Source organism: Sciurus vulgaris (genome assembly GCF_902686455.1).
Source record: "Sciurus vulgaris genome assembly, chromosome: 15".
Lineage (NCBI taxonomy): Eukaryota > Metazoa > Chordata > Mammalia > Rodentia > Sciuridae > Sciurus > Sciurus vulgaris.
In genome coordinates this window covers 77,971,188-77,989,332 of record NC_136476.1, presented here as the reverse complement: position 1 = coordinate 77,989,332, position 18,145 = coordinate 77,971,188, and the positions used below count along the sequence as shown (strand labels likewise).

General features: G+C 41.5%; 2 protein-coding genes across 2 annotated transcripts in view; one reads left to right on the top strand and one right to left on the bottom strand.

The window, feature by feature from the left end:
• The window catches only part of MORN5 (MORN repeat containing 5), a 32,278-nt gene extending 29,163 nt beyond the window's left edge, over positions 1–3,115 (bottom strand). Inside the window, exon 1 of the mRNA XM_079113960.1 lies at positions 2,977–3,115. Within this exon, the coding sequence (XP_078970086.1) occupies positions 2,977–3,023 (47 nt within the window). The 5' untranslated portion in view covers positions 3,024–3,115. The remainder of the gene's footprint in view (positions 1–2,976) is intronic.
• A 111-nt stretch (positions 3,116–3,226) lies between these two features.
• Positions 3,227–17,187, top strand: NDUFA8 (NADH:ubiquinone oxidoreductase subunit A8). The gene is made up of 4 exons (XM_079113721.1): positions 3,227–3,385; positions 9,780–9,943; positions 13,115–13,280; positions 16,870–17,187. The coding sequence occupies exons 1-4, from the start codon at positions 3,335–3,337 to the stop codon at positions 17,005–17,007; spliced, it is 519 nt and encodes a 172-aa protein (XP_078969847.1). The 5' UTR covers positions 3,227–3,334; the 3' UTR covers positions 17,008–17,187.
• Positions 17,188–18,145: the final 958 nt, after the last annotated feature.

The following is an 18,145-nucleotide window of genomic DNA, read 5'->3' as shown; positions in this document are numbered from 1 at the left end:
CAGAGATGAAATAGATTGGATTTCCAATGCTACGCCCTAGAAGATCTTTCAGCACTTTCTCCACTGCCTTCTCAGAAGTATTGAACTCTCTCTTTGCTGGGGCTCAGCCCACTCCCCAGTTTTCCCTCCCACAGCCCCTCTAAGCTTACCTACACCCTGCCCAAACTGGTTATCTGCTATTCCCCACACATGCCCTCTGGGCTATTGCTCCTGCTGTTCCTTCTACCTGGTAACATTGTTCACCTTGATTCTCACCCACCAAAATCCTACCAAACCTTCCTGGTTCATTTCAAATATCATCTCTGTGAGGCCAGTTGGGTGTAGCCTCTGTGGAGACAGCAGGGCTCTAGAGTGGGAAGCAGGTAGCTATAGAGTCAGATAGGCCTGGGTTTTAACACTAGTGCTAAGTAGGTGACTTTGAGCAAGTTACGTCATTACTCAAGCCTTATGTTTCCCATCTATAAAACAGGATACTCATGGAACATAGTGACCACTGCATAAATGTTATTGGTCTCCCCTTCCCCCCCGGGTTTATAGGTCTACCCTAGCACTTCTTGTGCTGCTTTGCAGTAGTGTTATCTAGAATTCAATTCTGTACCTACACCAAAGAAACCATGATCTTGAGGGAAGAGCCTACATTAGCTTTTTATTTTTTATGCTCACACATGGTACACCTCTCTTTTAATGTTGTTTTTTTTTAAACCATCTATAACAAAGTACTATTGACATACCACAAAATACACATATTTAGCATGTACTATCTGGTAAGTTTTGACCTACACTCAGGAAACCATCATCACAATAAACATAATTCATATATTATCCTCCAAAATTTCTGCATGTCCTTCTGTAATCCTCCTGTGTGCCCCTCCTCATAGTCTTCTTGCCCAGGAAACACTGATCTGCTTTCTGTCACCACCCATTAGTTTGAATTTTCTAGAATTTTATATAAAGGGCATTATACATCTTATTTTATTTAATTATTTATTTTTGGCAGTGTTAGAGATCAAACCCAGGGCCTGTGTGCTAGGTAAGTTGCTCTATCACTGAATCACATCCCCAGCTCTGTGGGTGTGTTTTTTTGTGTCTGGTTTCTTTCACTCAATATAATTCTTTTGTGATTCACTCATGTTGGTGTTGTGTGTACCATTTATGGTTCCTTTTGTTGCTATGTAGTATTCCAATGGATGGACATACCACAGTTTGTTAATTCATTTACCTATTGGTGGGACACTTGGGTTGTTATCACAAATAAAGCTGCTACGAGCACTCATATATGTACTTTTGTATGGGAATGTACTTTCACTTATTTTAAGAAACGGTCAAACTTTTGCAAAGTAGTTATAATCTTTTATATTCCCAGCAGTAGTAGAGAGTCTATACAAACTAAATGTGAAGTGTCAACTTCCTATTGTATAGAGAAGCTATTCTCTTCTTTAAATTCTAAAAGGAAATTAACCCTTTTCAGTCCAGGAGGGAGGAGCTGAGAAGCATTCCACCATTTACCTGATGAGTTGGACAAGTATCTGAAGCTCTCTAAACCCCAATTACCTCTAAAGTGGAGCTAATGACATCCCCCTTGAAAGGTTGACTAAGGGTTAGAGATAGAACCCCATATATACTACTACTGTCTCTAGAAAACTATCTTATATCCATGGCTAGACCATTGATCTCTTCTTCCTTTTAACAAAAACAAAAACAAAACTACTGGAATCTAACAACCTGTGTATACAGTGCACAGATTCCACCAAATTCTCGCTCTTCATTTCTTCTCCATCTTTACAGTCCCATGGTAGGTGTGCTTTACCCTTTGAACAACTAGCACTTGTTTGGCAAACTATTTCATCTTGTTTGGCCTCCTTTTCTCCAGTTATAACACAAAGATTCCACCTTCCTGCAAAGAAGATTGACCAACTCTGTGTTCTTGTTTCTCTCTACCAAAGCACTGACCATGCTGAACTGCTGTTATCTGAGTTATATTTACTTGCCACTAGATATTTGAATGAGCTTTTTGAGGGCAAGAATTAGAATGAGGATAAAGTCCAGAGACTGGTACTTGGAGGGCAACCAACATTTGTTGAACTGAATAACTTTTACTATTTGTCCCTTGGAGTAGTTTGTGTATATAATTCTAATAATTCCTAGATTGTGAACTCCCCAAGAGAAGACACCATGTACAGAAGCACCTTTGTGTCTGCAGGTTCTGTGGATTCAACCAATCGTGGACTGAAAATACAGGTGTCCCTTGGTATGGGGGAGGGCTGGTTCCAGGACCCCCTCAGATTTGTGCATGCTCAAGCCCCTCCTATAAAATGGCATAGTATTTGCATGTAATCTTTTGTACATCATCCTGTGTAAATCAAATCTTCTCTATACTACCTAGGAGAATGTAAATGATATGTAAACAGTTGTTATACTGTATCATTTAGGGAATAATGACTAGACAAAAAGAGTGTATACATGTTCAGTACAGAAGCAGTATTTTCTCCCTGAATATTTTCCATCCCGGATGTGGAACTACTTATTGGAAAGGAAATCTGCTTGGGGTCCTGCAATCAATCCCCTGCGGATACTGAGGGATGACTTCATACTGAATTCGGATTAGCCACAGTCCCTGTTCTCCAATCTCCATGCTTGTTTTCATAGCATCTCTCACTATCTGACATTCTCATTTATTTGTTTATTGGCAATACACTCCAACTGGACTAAGAGCTTCACGACAGCAAGGATCTTGACATTTTAAATACTCTTAGCCCCAAATCTAAAGCTGGACGCGCACACACACTCACACACCGATATGTGGCATGAATGAATCTTAGCTCTGCTGCTTATTGGATATGAGCCCTTGAGCAAGTTACTCGAGCAAGTTTGTGAAAAGTGCCTGGTACAAAGTCCTTTGCAAAAGCAAAAAGGCAGTCGTCTTATCCCAGGCGCAGATATTCAGACCTAGTTAAGTGAAACAAATGAAGCCCTTACCTCCCATCTACATATTCCCCGATATATTTACTCCCTGTGTACTCCATGGCGCCCGCTTCTAGCCTCCAGCCGCTGGGATCCCAGCCACTGGGGACACCACCTCACTATGACAACCAGGAGGAGTGGCTGGGTCCCACGCGAAGCCCCGCCCCTTACACGCGCCGGACTTCCTGGCTTTGCGCACGCTCCGGACTTCCTGGCTTTGCGCACGCTCCGTCGCTCGCGGCGAGCGCAGCAGTGCGCCTGCGTGCCGCGGATGCGCATGCGCAGGCTGGGCCACGGCGGTCTTAAGGGGAGTTCAAGGAGACGGGGGCGAAGCGGCTGAGGGCGCCTTGCGGGGGTCGCAGCTGCAGCCGTCATGCCGGGGATAGTGGAGCTGCCCACTCTGGAAGAGCTGAAAGTGGAGGAGGTGAGGCTCGTCCGGAGGACAGGCAAGAGGGGCACAGGGCTGCAGCTCCCTAGGCCTGGGCCCAGTCTTCGCCTCAGCGGACCCTGGGCCCCGGACCCCCGGGTCCCTGCTCCCAGCACACACAGGTCGATTCCCGAACGTCCATGCACAGCTCCGGGAATCGCCCTCCTGTCCCACCCCATCGCATCCCGCTGTGGCTGCGGAACACCCCCACCCGCCACCACCGCGACCTGCTTCTCCTTCCGTGAATAGTGATAATACTGTTTACTAGACATCATCAGCCGGGGCCACTCTACCTCATGTCGCTCACGCCTCCCAGTGAACAGAGTATACCGCCCCAGGTGCTCACATTCGAAGGGGACAGTCACATTAAAGTATTATCATCGGTGCAGAACACATTAGAATGGAGTTAGGGAGCCGCAGGAAAATGCGATGATGTCGGAGAATGTGCATTTGCTCACAACCATGGCAAGGCCTTTGGTATGGACACATTTAAAGCATTCATTTGTTCCAGATATATCTTTTGAATATTACAGTGTGTACATACACTGAAAAATAAGAGATAAAGTCACTATTCATACAGCTTTTAATCTAAGAGGGAAACACATAAAGAGGTAGTTTATAGTACAATGTAGTTACTGCTATGAGAAGTGAAGACAGTAGCTTACTAATTATAGTTAACATTATCAATCCATTTCGCAAAGCCAGGCAGGATGCAAATAATTCCTTTCGATGCATTAATTCATTGAATCCCCCCAGCAACACTGTAAGGTAGGATATAATTGCCCTTCCCATGTTGTAGATCAGAAATAGACCCTGAAAGTAGAAGTGGTTTGCTCAAGGTCACATAGCTAATATGTGGTAGAGTTGAGTGGTGAACCCAGGTCTGGTCCTGAAACCCATTTTTAAAGTGCTCGTTTATGGGCTGTAGCTCAACAGATTGTGAAGGTTTAGTAGAGCCTCAGTTTATTTGTGATCCAGGTGCTGTTTAATGTGATCCTAGTCTTGGTGGGAAGCAGTGGGTACCAAGGTAGGAGATGTACCTTAGGCTGAGATAGTACTTGACCAAGCAGTGTGAATTTTATCCTATAAGGGAGGTGGTGGGAAGAAGTGGAAGGTATTAAGACAGAAGACTATTGTGGCAGGACTGGATAGCAGAAGGAACAGGCTGCATTAAAGGAGGGAAAGGGCAGGACTAAAAATTGGTGCCAAGAATTACATATCAGGCACTGTGTTGTTTTACCTGTGTTATTTTATTTAGTCTTATATGCCTGTGAGGATGACAACTGTTATTTTCCTCTGATGAAGAAATGATTAGCTGTGTTCAGGAGCTTTGTAGTAATAAAGTGACAGTTGTGCTGCTGTGGAACCAGTTTTTGTTGTTGTTGTTTGTTTTGTTTTGGTACCAGGGATTGAACTTAGGGGCACTTGACCACTGAGCCACATCCCCAGCCCCACTTTGTATTTTATTTTGAGACTGGATCTTGCTGAGTTGCTTAGCACCTCACTTTTGCTGAGGCTGGCTTTGAACTGGTGATCCTCCTGCCTCAGCCTTCCGAGCTGCTGGGATTACATGCATGTGCCACCATGCCCAGTTTGGAACCACTTTTTTTTTTTTTTTTTTTTTTTAATTTCTTGCCCCACTATGAAACTTGAGTTACTGTATTTTTCATTGGAATTTTAATTTGGTTCAGCAAACATTTGAAATTCTGTTTTTTGCAAGAGGTCTTTATCTGGAATAAATTTGCCTTTAGAGTTTACAACTGAAATGTGAGTTGAGAAACAGATAATAAATGATTAAAATATAAGACATAGTATCATTAAATACTATGATAGGAGGGCAGGCATGTTTAAGGAAAGAGTAGGATTTGATGTTGGATATAAATTCCAGGGCTAACTGCTTAGTCACCTCGATTAGTCCCTTTCAGTATTTTCAGGCAGTTATTTTGCTTGTAAGATGAGGTGATTACTCTCCTACAGTTCTCTGAGGCTATAAAGGGAAAAGAGAAAGGCACTTCTTGGCCCTAAGGTAGGAGGTAGCTAAAAGGACATTTGAATAATGGCATTTCTGGGCAAAGATGGAAGAACTCTTAAGTGAAGCTAGGATCTGAGCAAAGATAAGGGGCTGGAAAATGCACGGGGCTAAAAATGGGCTAGGGAACAGTGAGTTCAGTGTTTCGAGAGAACAGCAGATAGTCCCTTTATGAAACTTGGTTGAAAAGGCTAGGAGGATAGTTTGGGTCCAGAAGGCTCTGAACACCCTGTAAGTTTAGGCTTTATCCTGTTAAGGCTGAATCTGGAAAGTTTGGTGACTCATTCTCCCTCTTGGTCTCTCTTTGAGGTACTGGGGATTGGACCACCAGTGCTCTACCTCTGAGCTTTATTCTCAGCTCTTTTGAAATTTTGTTTTATTTTGTTTTGTTTTGTTTTGTTTTGAGACGTGGTCTCACCAAATTGCCCAGGCTGGGTTTGAACTTGTGATCTTCCTGCCTCAGCCTCCCAAGCTGCTGGGATTGTAGGCGTGCACTACCATGCCCAAAATGATTTGTTTTAATAGCGGAGTAGAACAGGAATTGTCATTCAGGATAATCACTTCAGCAGCTTACAGAAAGGAAAGAACAAGTAAATATGTCTGAAATTGATGCCACTTAGCAATGGATTAATAAAGAAGGCAGGAAAAGTTGAGGAATCAATGTCAGATTTGCGATGACAATAGGACTGGGGAAGCCAGAAGCTGCATCAAGTTTGAGGAGGAGGTTAAACCCATTTTGGAACTCATTGATTAGGAGTTATGACACATCCCCATGGAAAAAGTAGTTAGAAGCTTTGTACTGGAAACTTCCTGGAACACAATTGGTAATTTTGAGTAAAAATAAAAATAATAGCTAATATTGATGATGTACTTTCTTTATGTCAGGCAGAGTTCTTAGTATATATGCATTAACTTGTTTGATCCTCTTGGTTCTGTAAGTAGTATCATGCTGCACTTTACACATATTAAAGAAAACAAAAGGCATGATATAAACCAAGTATCATAAGAAGTTGCTGACGTGGTTTAAGGAAGCAAGAACAAGACTAGAAGATATCTGCCTCACTTTCCACACCTGCAGGCTCTATAATCCTGCTGTGCAGGTTGTCTTGTGAGGATGGGTGAGGAAGGGTGTTGAAATACTGTGTTCTTGAGACAAAGGGAGTTGAATGAATTTGAAAGGGTATTCATGGTAAGCAGCTGTGAAGGACATCCTTGCTGTTGGAATTCATCCATCAGTCTTAGTAAAGAAGCAGGTGAGGGGATGTGGTGACATCTCAGGGTCTTTGCTGTATCAACAATGGTGATGTCCTTGGAAGAGGCCTGGTTGGAGGCCTGGCTTTGGGTTCCAGTTGGGCTTCCCACTGACTGGCTTGTCATCGAGCACATATCTCATGTTCATCAGTTAGGAAATGGATTCAGAGTGTGATGCTCATCCTTTATTTCTCTGTGACAGAGGTAGTGTTTTACATGTTCAACAACGTGGGTATACCTTTGGTTAAAACCTCCACATACCTAGCGAGGTAAAGCAAATAATGTTGCAGGCTTTTGGGGCATGATCACCATGGGCATTTGAATTATTTGCCACTTAAGGATATTTTAAGGCATTTGAAAAGGAAATAAGTATAGCCAACATAATTTTTAAAATGTGTTATGCTTTAACTAAACTTTGAGTGATCATTTTTATTCTCCCACCTACTTAGGTAACTTTTATTTTTAAAAATATTCATATAAAAGCTTTACAGATTTTTGATAAATTTATTAGAATTTCATAGCAAATTTCACTTGCATTATAACTTTACCTTTGTTTTGATAATTATGACAGTTGTAATATTTGTAGACATAGTCATAACTTTACTTTCCTCTTCCTGTAGTGTGTAAATTACTCTTTTTGCCGTTTATCTTATTAGTAACTTAACTGGGCAAAGTGAATAAAAATAAAATTATAGACTTTTATCACATTAAAATCCTTAATTTTATGGGCTGGGGTTGTGGCTCAGTGGTAGAGTGCTCCCCTAGCATGTGTGAGGCACTGGGTTCTATTCTCAGCACAACATAAAAATAAAATAAAGGTATTGTGTTCACCTACAAATATATATATATATATATTTATATATATATATATCTCCATCCTTAATTTTACAAATCAAATCCAGTATTGTTTTAAAGTATAATACTATGATAGACTAGATTTTATTCTAGAAATACAAGTCAGTTTTAGAAAATCTGTAAATGCTCTATGTCACATTTATAGGTTAATGAAAAGGTGCTTGAAAATTTTAGTCTTTCTTAGAGAAGACAATGGCGACAGGAAAGCAGATAAATATATCAAGCTACTTTAAATATAGGGGAAAAAAGTTGCCTACTGTCATTTCTGTTTAGCTGAATTGTCCTGGAGGGTTTGATCAGAGCAATAAAGTAGGAAAAGAGAATAAGAAGCAAAAAAGATACAAACATCAGAAAGAGAAACTGATTTTGTGGCTGTAAATGGTAGTTATTTTCTGATAATTCCTTTGAGTTTTGTATTGAAACTAGTAAGATGGCTAAGAAATTTACAGTGTATAACCAAGCAGTAGACAGTTTAAAAATCCAATAGAAAAAGTACCCTATATAGATAGTATTAAAAATGCTATGCTTGGTGTGATGAGCCAGTGACTTGGGAAACTGAGGCAGGAGAAGTGCAAGTTCAAGGCCAGTCTCAGCGATTTAGGGAGACCCAACAACTTAGGCCTTATCCCAAAATTAAAAATAAAAAGGACTGGGAATGTCATCCCTCAGTTCAATCTCCAGTACCAAAATCAAACAAAACAAAAAACCTGAGGAATAAGCAAAAAATGTGCACGGTCCCTTTATGAAGGAAACTATCATTTTAACTAGAGAGCAAGGATGCCTGAATCTGGTTTAAATGGAGAGAAACACTGCGTTCTACAGGCCGTAATCCTTGTATTCTTATGTCTTTTGTAACTCGTGTCCCCGTTGTGTGAAAACATTGAGTGCTCCACAGCTACTTGTGCTAGGCACTGTTTTGGGTGCATGGTGTATCATGGTAAATGTTGTTTAATTATATCTTTATTTAGGAGAATTGACATTTTTACAGTATTGAATCTGTTGAATACAGAATTCCTGCCCTGTTGGAGCTTATGTTCTAGTTGTCATGTGTAGCTCACATGAGTGACCACCAGCTTATATAAGACGGTCAAGTGCTACTTATGTAAGATGATTAAGGAAAGATTCTCCAAGGATATGAAATTTGAGCAGAAACCTAACCCAAGCTGACTATCTGTAATCCAAAAATCCAAAATCTGACATGCACCAAAATCTGAAACATTTTGAGCATCAACATGATGCCACAAGAGAAAAATCATACACTTGATTTCATGTGATGGGTTGCAGTCAAAACAGCTGCATTAAAAATATTGGGTAAAATTACTTTCAGCCTATGTGTATAAGGCAAATTTCGTATTTAGACTTGGGTCTCATCCCCAGGATAGCTCTTATGTATATGCAGATCTTCCAAAATCCATAACACCTGTGGTCCCAAGGATTTCAGAAAAGATACTTGCTCAACCTGTATTACAAAAGTGCTCATTCTCCCCTAATTCAGTATGTAACTAAATTTAATGCAATTCAAATGCAAATTATTCAAGCAGTGTTCATCTGAGAGGGTAACAGAGACAAATTTGTAAAGGAAGAATGAGGAGAGTTCTCGCAAATAACAAAATGTTCTGTTAAGTCATAGTAATTAAAACATGTGGTATTACTGTAGGAAAAGGAGGAACAGGGAAAAAGGCTAGCCAGACCTTTGCTGTTGCAGCTATTAAATAGACCCTGGACTATTTGCAAATCCCTATGAGTTAACTACACCTTTTTCCCAAGAAAATGTTGATTTTATTATTCTTAAAAAATCACAGATTCTAGTACTTTTTTAGTAACAATTTGCTGGGCTAGGTGCTCTTTCTGATTGCTGCCAGTGTCTCATCTTCTGTGAGTCCCATATATTCTTACACTGTTAATTTATTCTGGGAACGGAAACTCGGGAAAGCTCCTGGGGTGGGTTCCTCTCCTTGCATTCCAGGACCCTCCGTTTTTCTTTTAAGCAGTTCATCTTAGGACTTCTGTCTTTATCCCTAAAAATGCCACAGTTACGTCAACTTAGTGAGATTGTTGTAAAAGTGAAGAAAATGATGTATGAGAATGAGCTTTGTGATCTCTAGAGCACAATAGGTCATAAAGAATTATGGTAGCCCCGTGTTTAATTTTCTTGGTGAAGTCAAAACAGTGCTGCTTTTCTTGACCAGCATGAAATAACATTGAGAAAGTGACACTGGTTCGGTCTGTGGTCTTTCTCCCATGTTCCTTCCCCAGGTGAAGGTCAGCTCTGCTGTGCTGAAGGCTGCGGCCCATCACTACGGGGCTCAGTGTGATAAGCCCAACAAGGAGTTCATGCTGTGCCGCTGGGAGGAGAAGGACCCGAGGCGGTGTTTAGAGGAAGGCAAGATGGTCAATAAGTGTGCTCTGGAGTTCTTCAGGTAAAAAGTCTCCTGGTATCAGTGCCTATGTGGTTGGAACATTAGAATCTTCTTAAACAAGTTATATTCAACTACTTAAACAAAAGGATAATTTCAGTAGGAAATGTGTAGGTGTTAAAATCAGATAGACCAAACAGTCAGTCAGTGATATTTTTGTTTTCATTTTTACTATATGGCAAGTTCTTTAATCTCCATGTCTCAATTCCAAATACCTATTTTATATAGTATGGCTGTGAAAATTTTGAAAAGGCACATAAAGTCACCTCAGGGCTGGGAATGTGACTCAGCGATAGAGCACTTGACCTTGTGTGTGGGAGGCCTAGGTTTGATCTCCAACACCGCAAAAAAGAGGGACAGAGCTTACGTGCAGGCATTCTTTAGGTTGTTATTGTTGCTACAGGACACACAACTGTGATGGAGAGAAGTGCGTGGAGTCAGATTTTTAGGTAGTTAACTGTCTCTGATATTTAAGTAGAAAAATCCGTGGTGTATAATTATAGAAAAATGTTTTAGCAACCATTCTAGGCAGGACTCTATTAAAAGGGGCAGGGACTCAACTCAGAGGGATTTGGCTCTTTAACTGTAAAGTCCGGAAATAGACCTGGCATCAGGCAGGGCTGGATTCAAGGGCTTAAGTGATGTCAACCTACTTGATGTCCTTTGCTTCTCCTTTTCTCTCCACAGTCTCTTAGTTCTGCTTTTCTCTCTTGACCTTATTTTCAGAGACTCTCCTCGGGGTGGTAGAAGTGGCCAACAGCTGCTTTGAAGTGCTGTTTTCCCTGCTTAGCAAGCATAGGCAAAGTGCCGTTTCTCCAATAGTATGAGACCAGAGTCCCTGCATGGGTGGCAGTTGTCCTGACTAACTGAATGCATATTGTTGAAGCAGTTCTGCCTTGAGACGGAAAGTGCTCTGATTGGTTAGGCTTCAAGTGGGACGAAATCTTAACTTCATTCAAACCACATTGCCGAGAGACAGGGAGGAGTTGTTCCCAAAAGGAAAGTGACTAGCATCTTTACAGAAGAATGGGGAATGACTGCTGGCTAGGCAGAAGCTGCAGATGTCCACTGTAATGTCATTAGAGGGAAAAATCAAATGCCTTAGCACAATAGCTGCTTTCCTTTTTCCTTATACTATCTTTATTCACATACAAAAATATTTTTTGTGGTATAGTCATAGTTTGTGTATTTTAAAAATTGATTTTCCACTTAAAACTGTTGGAAACATTCTGTCAGGTTGTTATACAGGCTTCATGATCATTATTTTTAATGACTGTATACTATTCCATCAGTAGATGAACCAACCATAATATACTTGACCAGTTCCTGTTAGTGAACATAATTGATGATTCCAGTTTTTGGTCATTTTGGATAAATCTATAGTAATTACTTTTTTATGTGGCTCTTTTTTATTTTTTAATTATTGTGTTAGCATAAATTTCCCAGTGGTGAGATTATTTTGTAAAAGGTTTTTTTTGGTACCAGTGATTGAACCCAGGGATGCTTAACATTTTTAGCTACACTTTTGTATTTTGTTTAGAGACAGGTTCTCACTGAGTTGCTTAGAGCCTCACTAAGTTGCTGAAACTGGCTTTGCACTTGTGATTCTCCTGCCTCAGCCTCCGGAGCTACTGGGATTATAGGTGTGTGCCACCACGCCCCGCTGTGAAAGGCTTTGAACATTATTTATGGCTCTTGAGCTTTATTGTCTTTTTTTTTTTTTTTTTTTTTTTTTAAGTTGGGTCAACCTTATGCTGTCAGCACTGCATCCTGGTAGACATGTTTTTAAAATATTTGACAGTTACCAAATGATATTTTATTGTGCTCAGATTTGCTTTGATTTGTCTGCTAGCAAGATTAAGTATGTGTTTATTTTTTTAAAAAATTAATTTTCTAAGAGAATTTTGGCAAGTATAAAAGTAAAGGTTTTAATTGGTAAATATTTGGATTTCACAAATACCCACAGTGCCTAACTGCCTCCCTGAAAGGAATTTCTCTCTGCTGACGTGCCGTTGCCGTATTGGTAGATGATGGTGTGATGCCTGGGAGTACCGAGGCCCAGAACAGGGACCTCGAGTGCTCATGCGTTGTTCGCAGCTCCTCTTCTGCCCCAGCATTTTGGAGGGATTCAGAATTCCCCTTTAAAATGGTAGTTTTCTACCGGAGTGAGTGACTCTGAGGTCCAGGGTGAGTGACTACAGTCATGCCTACAGCTCCTGTAAGGTTACCTGGGAAACTTTGGTCACTTTATTGTCTCCCAAGGGGGAGATCACAGAATTTTTGCTATGAACCTCCTTAGACCATCCCTGAGAGTCTTCCTTTCTGAGACATCTTAAACAGGATCCATTTGTTAGTGAGATTGCTGGAGGAGGATAAGGAAGCATTTCATAATCGCAGTTCCATTGGGGGAAGGAGGTCCTCTCAGTATCTTCCATTACATCAAATACAGCTTTTGCATAAAATATAATGGTATTTTACTCTTGCTTGTTTTACATTTATTTGATCACCAGCACTTTTGAATGATAAGGGGAATTTCGTGGAACAACTGAAGCTTATCCATAGCTTTTATCCACACAAGTTACATTTTCTTCCCCAGCCAATTTTGAGTCCAAAAGTGGTAACAGAGAACACTAAATATAATTTAACTTTTTTTCTGGATGATAAGGTTGTCTCTCTTTTTGTTCAGTGCATTTAATAGAACCTGGACCTTGAGGTTTCAAGGAGTGAAGGGCAGTTTGCCTCTGTAATGAGTGACCCCAGGGCTTCTGCTTGTTAGTTTGTGTATTTGCTTTTTGAAATTCTGTCACCTCTGACTCTTGTCAGCGTGCCCATCTCTGACTGTGCTTCTTTCTCTTAGAATTGGATTTAATGAAAAGAATAAATAGTCCCAAGTGAGGGGTTCTCCTTTTGATTAAAATACCTGTGCCTTAGGCCACAATCTTTTCTTTATGCTACATAAAGAAAGTGGGTTTTGTTCCTCAGAAGTCTTTTTTGTGTACTTTTTTGTGTGACTTGAGGGTCTTGGAGTTGTCCTGTCAGTGTGGTGAGAGTATTTGCTCCCAACTTTTCAGAAATCGAGGTTATGTATTTGAGATCTGTGCCTATATTTTCCCACCTTTTCTGGTTTTCATTATTTTGCAAAAGAACTGCCCCTAACCTAGCCCTCCTTTGCAGGCAGATAAAGCGTCACTGTGCGGAGCCTTTCACAGAATATTGGACCTGCATTGATTATTCCGGCCTGCAGTTATTCCGATACTGTCGCAAACAGCAGGCAAAGTTTGATGATTGTGTGCTGGACAAATTGGGCTGGGTGCGGCCTGACCTGGGAGAACTGTCAAAGGTAAAAGGGCTTCTGCTGGGTCTCATTCCCACCTGGGTTGGGGAAAGGCAGGAGGTGTTCAGAGAGTGGTTTCTGTGAGTTCAGACATGATGCAAGAAGCCAAGTGTACTACAGGTTAATTAGGGAGTGATTGTACACATACCACGGGGAGTGTTTTTAGTAGAAGTATTCCCGTAAGTAGATCTTCCAGCACATGCCTTTTTTTTCCTTTCAGTTAGCTGATTGAAGAACAGAAGGGGGTAGAGGAGGATAAACAAAATGCTAGTGAAACACTGTCAGCTGGAAACACCTCTGAGGTTATTGTAGAATTCACTGCAGAAATAGGGTCAACCGGAAATAGCTTGTGCCAGGTTTTTTGGGAACATATCTAAGATTTAAAAAAATACATGCTTCTAGTTAAAAAGTGTGTTTACCCCTCCTTTCTTCTATATTACCTGTCTGAGCTGTGATGTCACCATCTGTGGAAATGTCAGAACTCGAAGCCTGGTGTGTTGAGTCTTCACTCCCTCCTCGTTTTTAGTCCATATAGTCATTAGAGTAGTAGTTTCTGGAATTGTATTTTAGTCCTCTTACCGGCCCCACTGCTGTTATCTTCTCAGAGAGGAGTTCTTAACCTGAGCCCTGTGCATTTCTGGGAGAGGAAGGTGGACCCAGTTTGGGCCTTAGAAGATCATTCATCTTCTGAAATTGAAGAAGTTAGGGATAAAAATACATCTTCACTGAAGGACTGATCTGTGTGGAAAATAAATCACAGGGATCACTTTCTTTTAAAAAATTCTTCAGGGGCTCCCCTTTGCTTGTAAGATAAAGGTGTCTCTCTGTATTGTGACATGAGGGCCCTTAATGAGCTGATCTGTGCCTGCTGGTTGGCTTTAGCACCTCCCATTCCTTCTGGGGCTGTACAGCTAAGCAGGCATGGAGGCAAATAGGTTGGAACATTTAGTCCCACTACTTAACTTGCTATGGAATCTTGAATGAATTGCACATTTCTTTATCCTACCATGTCCACAGAATGGGGCCAGGAATCCCCATTTTTGGTGAGAATTACACCAGAGAGCCTGTGTGAATCCCTTGCATAGTATCTGGGCACGTAGGTCATAGTTAATCTCCATTCCCTTTCCTTTGTGTATAGCATCTGTGAATAATTGGGTCAAAAGCTTGGTGTCATAAGTAGTGCAATGACTTAGCCTTTTTTTTTGTATCTAGCATAATCATCTTCAGATATCTTTTCTTGCTGGACTCAACAAGTTACTTTAAATAGATGATAATTCTAAATTGGAAAGTGGGGGAACTTACACATCTAACAAAACTTTTCTCATTTCCGACTCCTGACAGGAGAATTAACAAGTTATGCTAACAAGTCCATGCTAGTAAGAAAATATATGTATTCTTGAATCTTTATGTTAACATTAAAAAAACATGAAAAATAAAAATAACTTTCAAAATTATTCTCTTTAAGTGGATTATCATCTTCATTTACACTTTAGTTCAGTACCAGTCTTTTTCTAGAATGGGATAATCACCTGGATAAAGCTAAAGATTGAGCTTCATTCATATTTGTGTGCCGTTCCCACTTAGTTACCTTTCCCTTCTACTTTCCCCTGGTGGATTCCTACTTATTTGTAAGGCCTCAGTTTGAATGTCAGTGTCCTTCCCTGAACTTTCTTACCCATAACCTTGATAATATCAAAAATAACTTATAGACAGGCCTGGTGGCACATACCTATAATCCCAGTGACTTGGGAGGAGAATCTCAAATTTGAGGCTAGCCTCAGCAACTTCACAAGACCCTAAGCAACGCAGTGAGACCCTGTCCCAAAATTAAAAAAAAAAAAAAAAAAAATTCTGGGGATGTGGCTCAGTGGTAAAGGGCCCCTGGGTTCAATTCCCAGTACCAAAACAACAACAAAAACAAAACCAACAATGCCTTAGGGAGCACCTGCTGTACATCAGACACTTTACATGTATTGTTTTACTTCATCTGATGACCCTCTGAGCTATTCATAGCCCTGTTTTATAGGTGGGGAACTCAATCTTCAGTGGCTGCCCAAAGGCATTTATTTAGTAATTGGTTTGACCATATGCCTCTGCTCCTTTTCTTTTTGGGGAGTCCTATGGAAGAGGAGGTTACTTTATTTTTCTTTCCTCACTTTTTTCTCTCAAGTGGTCCTTGATTACTTTACATTTGGGAAACATTTTCCTCAATTTACTTCATAAATACGTTGAATTCTTTAAAAGAGCTTCTAATACCAGCTGGGGGCATTTGGGTTTACTCTGCCAAGCAGGAAGGAACCCTTAATGATCTCTAATTACAGCAGAGAGGTGAGAGTGCTGTTTCAAAGTGACAAATAAGGAACCACTCTGGGTTTGAAGGCTCAAGTTCCAGCTCCAGCTCTGATGTTACCACATCTTAGGCAAGTCTCCTTGGTCCTCACCCGTGAGTTAGAGTTAGTAATGCTGCAGAGGGTGGTTATAACTGATTGTACACCTGAAAACTCTGTTCACAGAAATGGTTTCTGAATTTATACATCTAGACAGATCAACCTGGTCTGATCATGTGGGGTAGCTTAGAATTCATACCACTAAAGTAGCAATTGGAAGATTGTTAGTAACCATGACCTACATATCAGAACCTATTTCCTTATCTTTAAAAGAACAATTTCTGCTGTCTTTCCAGTTGAGATTTTGGTGACCATGAGGGGTTTCTGTGGATGTCAGTATCTCCATCTCCCTTTCTGTTGTAGTTCATCCTTTACCATCTCAGTTGGCCTGCCTCTTTCCAGTCTAGCTTCCACACTTCCTAGCCTGCAGATGGGATTGGTTACATCCCTGTTTCAGTGGCAACTGTTACCAACAGATTGAAATCCATAGCCTTTGCGTATCATTCAGTACCCTTTGTCATTCAGTTCTGTTTACCCACGTTGCATGGTTTTGAAAGTGCAGGCTTTAGCGTAGGCTGGCTGATCAGCTTCGTGGTAACTTCTTCTGCAGTTCGGTAGGTGGTCCCAGTGAACCCCTGCATGATGGCTTCTTTGGAATGTGAGAAGGAAATGGCGTTTCATGTGCGCTACATCATTTCTGACAACATTCAGAGCTTGGTTAGAGGGTTCGCTCCCCCACTCTTCCTGCAGCCTCGCTTTGACTGTTCTAGAGATGGGCCCCTGTCCTGCCTTCCTCCCAGTCTGCCTGGCTGGTGCCTGCTTATCCGTCAAGATTAAGCCAAGTGTTACCACATCAGCAACGCCCAGTCCCCTAGCCTTCAGTGTTGGTGAGATGTGTGGAGTCCTTGTTGCTGTCCCACATAGTTCACGTCTCCATTATGATACTTTTGCCTGCCTCCCTCAGTAGACAGCCCCTTGAGGACAGTATCTTATTTCTTTCCATATTCCCAACTTCTGCCATGTGGAATGATGTGAAATAGACTTTCCTAAATGCTTATTTGAGGATTAAACGTGGTTTGCCAGGGCCTTAAAGTCGGAGGGTAGTGGGAGCAAAAGGAGCAGAGGGGAGACACAGGGAGCTCATTTATAGTCACAGATCACTCCAGCCTTACTTTCAACTCTGCCTCTTCCCTCTTCACCCTTCCCAGGTCACCAAAGTGAAAACAGATCGGCCTTTACCGGAGAATCCCTATCACTCAAGAGCAAGACCAGAGCCCAACCCTGAGACAGAAGGAGATCTGAAGCCTGCCAAGCATGGCAGCCGCCTTTTTTTCTGGACCATGTAGAGATGGGTCAAGGGCCCATGCTCAGTCACACCCCCAGACAACTGGAGAAAACGCCCATGCGGTTTGCATCGACCGATAGTGTGTCCTTTCCTGGATCACAAACATTAACAAAAAAACTAATTTATGTGACTTGGCAGTTATTCTATACCATTTCCTGTCCATTAAAAATTTTAAAGGAAACAGTTGTATTTTATTATGTTTTATGTAACCTTTTGGCCTTTAAGGATGACTTCCCCCTTGCTCTTTCTTCTTATGATCCTGCCTGTTCCTCTGGCTTTGCTTTAAGTGGCACTCTGCGTGTGGCAGAGGAGCCACGCCGAGTCTAAAGAAGTGAGTGTGAGGACTGCCTTTGTTACCTGAGACAGCTCCTTGTGTTCTCGTGTTTTGAGGTCTCACCTCTTTGTGGCCACTTCAAGCAAATAGATTTCTGAAGAGGTCATTCAAGGGAAGCATCCAGGAGGTTGTGAAGAAGCATTGGAGCCTTGTGACTCAGGGTGCGGGAGGGGCTCCTGGCTGGGACTTAGGCCTTCTTGCTCAAAGTTTCTTAAAGAACCTAACTTCCACCATTTCCCCTTGATAGCCCATCCTCAGGCATTATAACCCAGATGTTTCTCCTGATAGACGAGGGAGGTGGGGGCTGTGCTCCCAGCTCCAAAGCCAGGAAGTCAGGAGGTCTGAGTGTCAATTCCAACCTTGGGTGTGTTCCTTAACCTCTGTGAGAGGTTGAGTTTGAGGACAAACTAAAGGGCATATGCTTATCTACCTCCTGGGCAGGTTAGAGTCAGAAGTGTTTATAAAGCTCTGGTTCAAAGCACTATTATGCACATCCCCCCTTCAATTCCTTTTTCACTAGTAGGCTATTTCCTCTTCATCTGCCTGGGCCACTCGCACAACCCTGCTTGTGAATACAGATTGCCTAAGCCGTCTCAACTCAGCCTTGGTCTCTCCTTTGCAGAACTGGGAAAAGTAAAGTAGTGGGACAAGTGTCTTTGTTAGGGCTTCCAGCTCATCCCAGATTTCTCAAGTGGGGAGGTTGCCGTGGCATTAGATGAGGTGTATGATCTGTTACCTAAAGTGTTTGGGGACAGTCGTTCAAAGGAAAAGCATGGCATGACCGCCCCTTTCCCCACCATTGCTG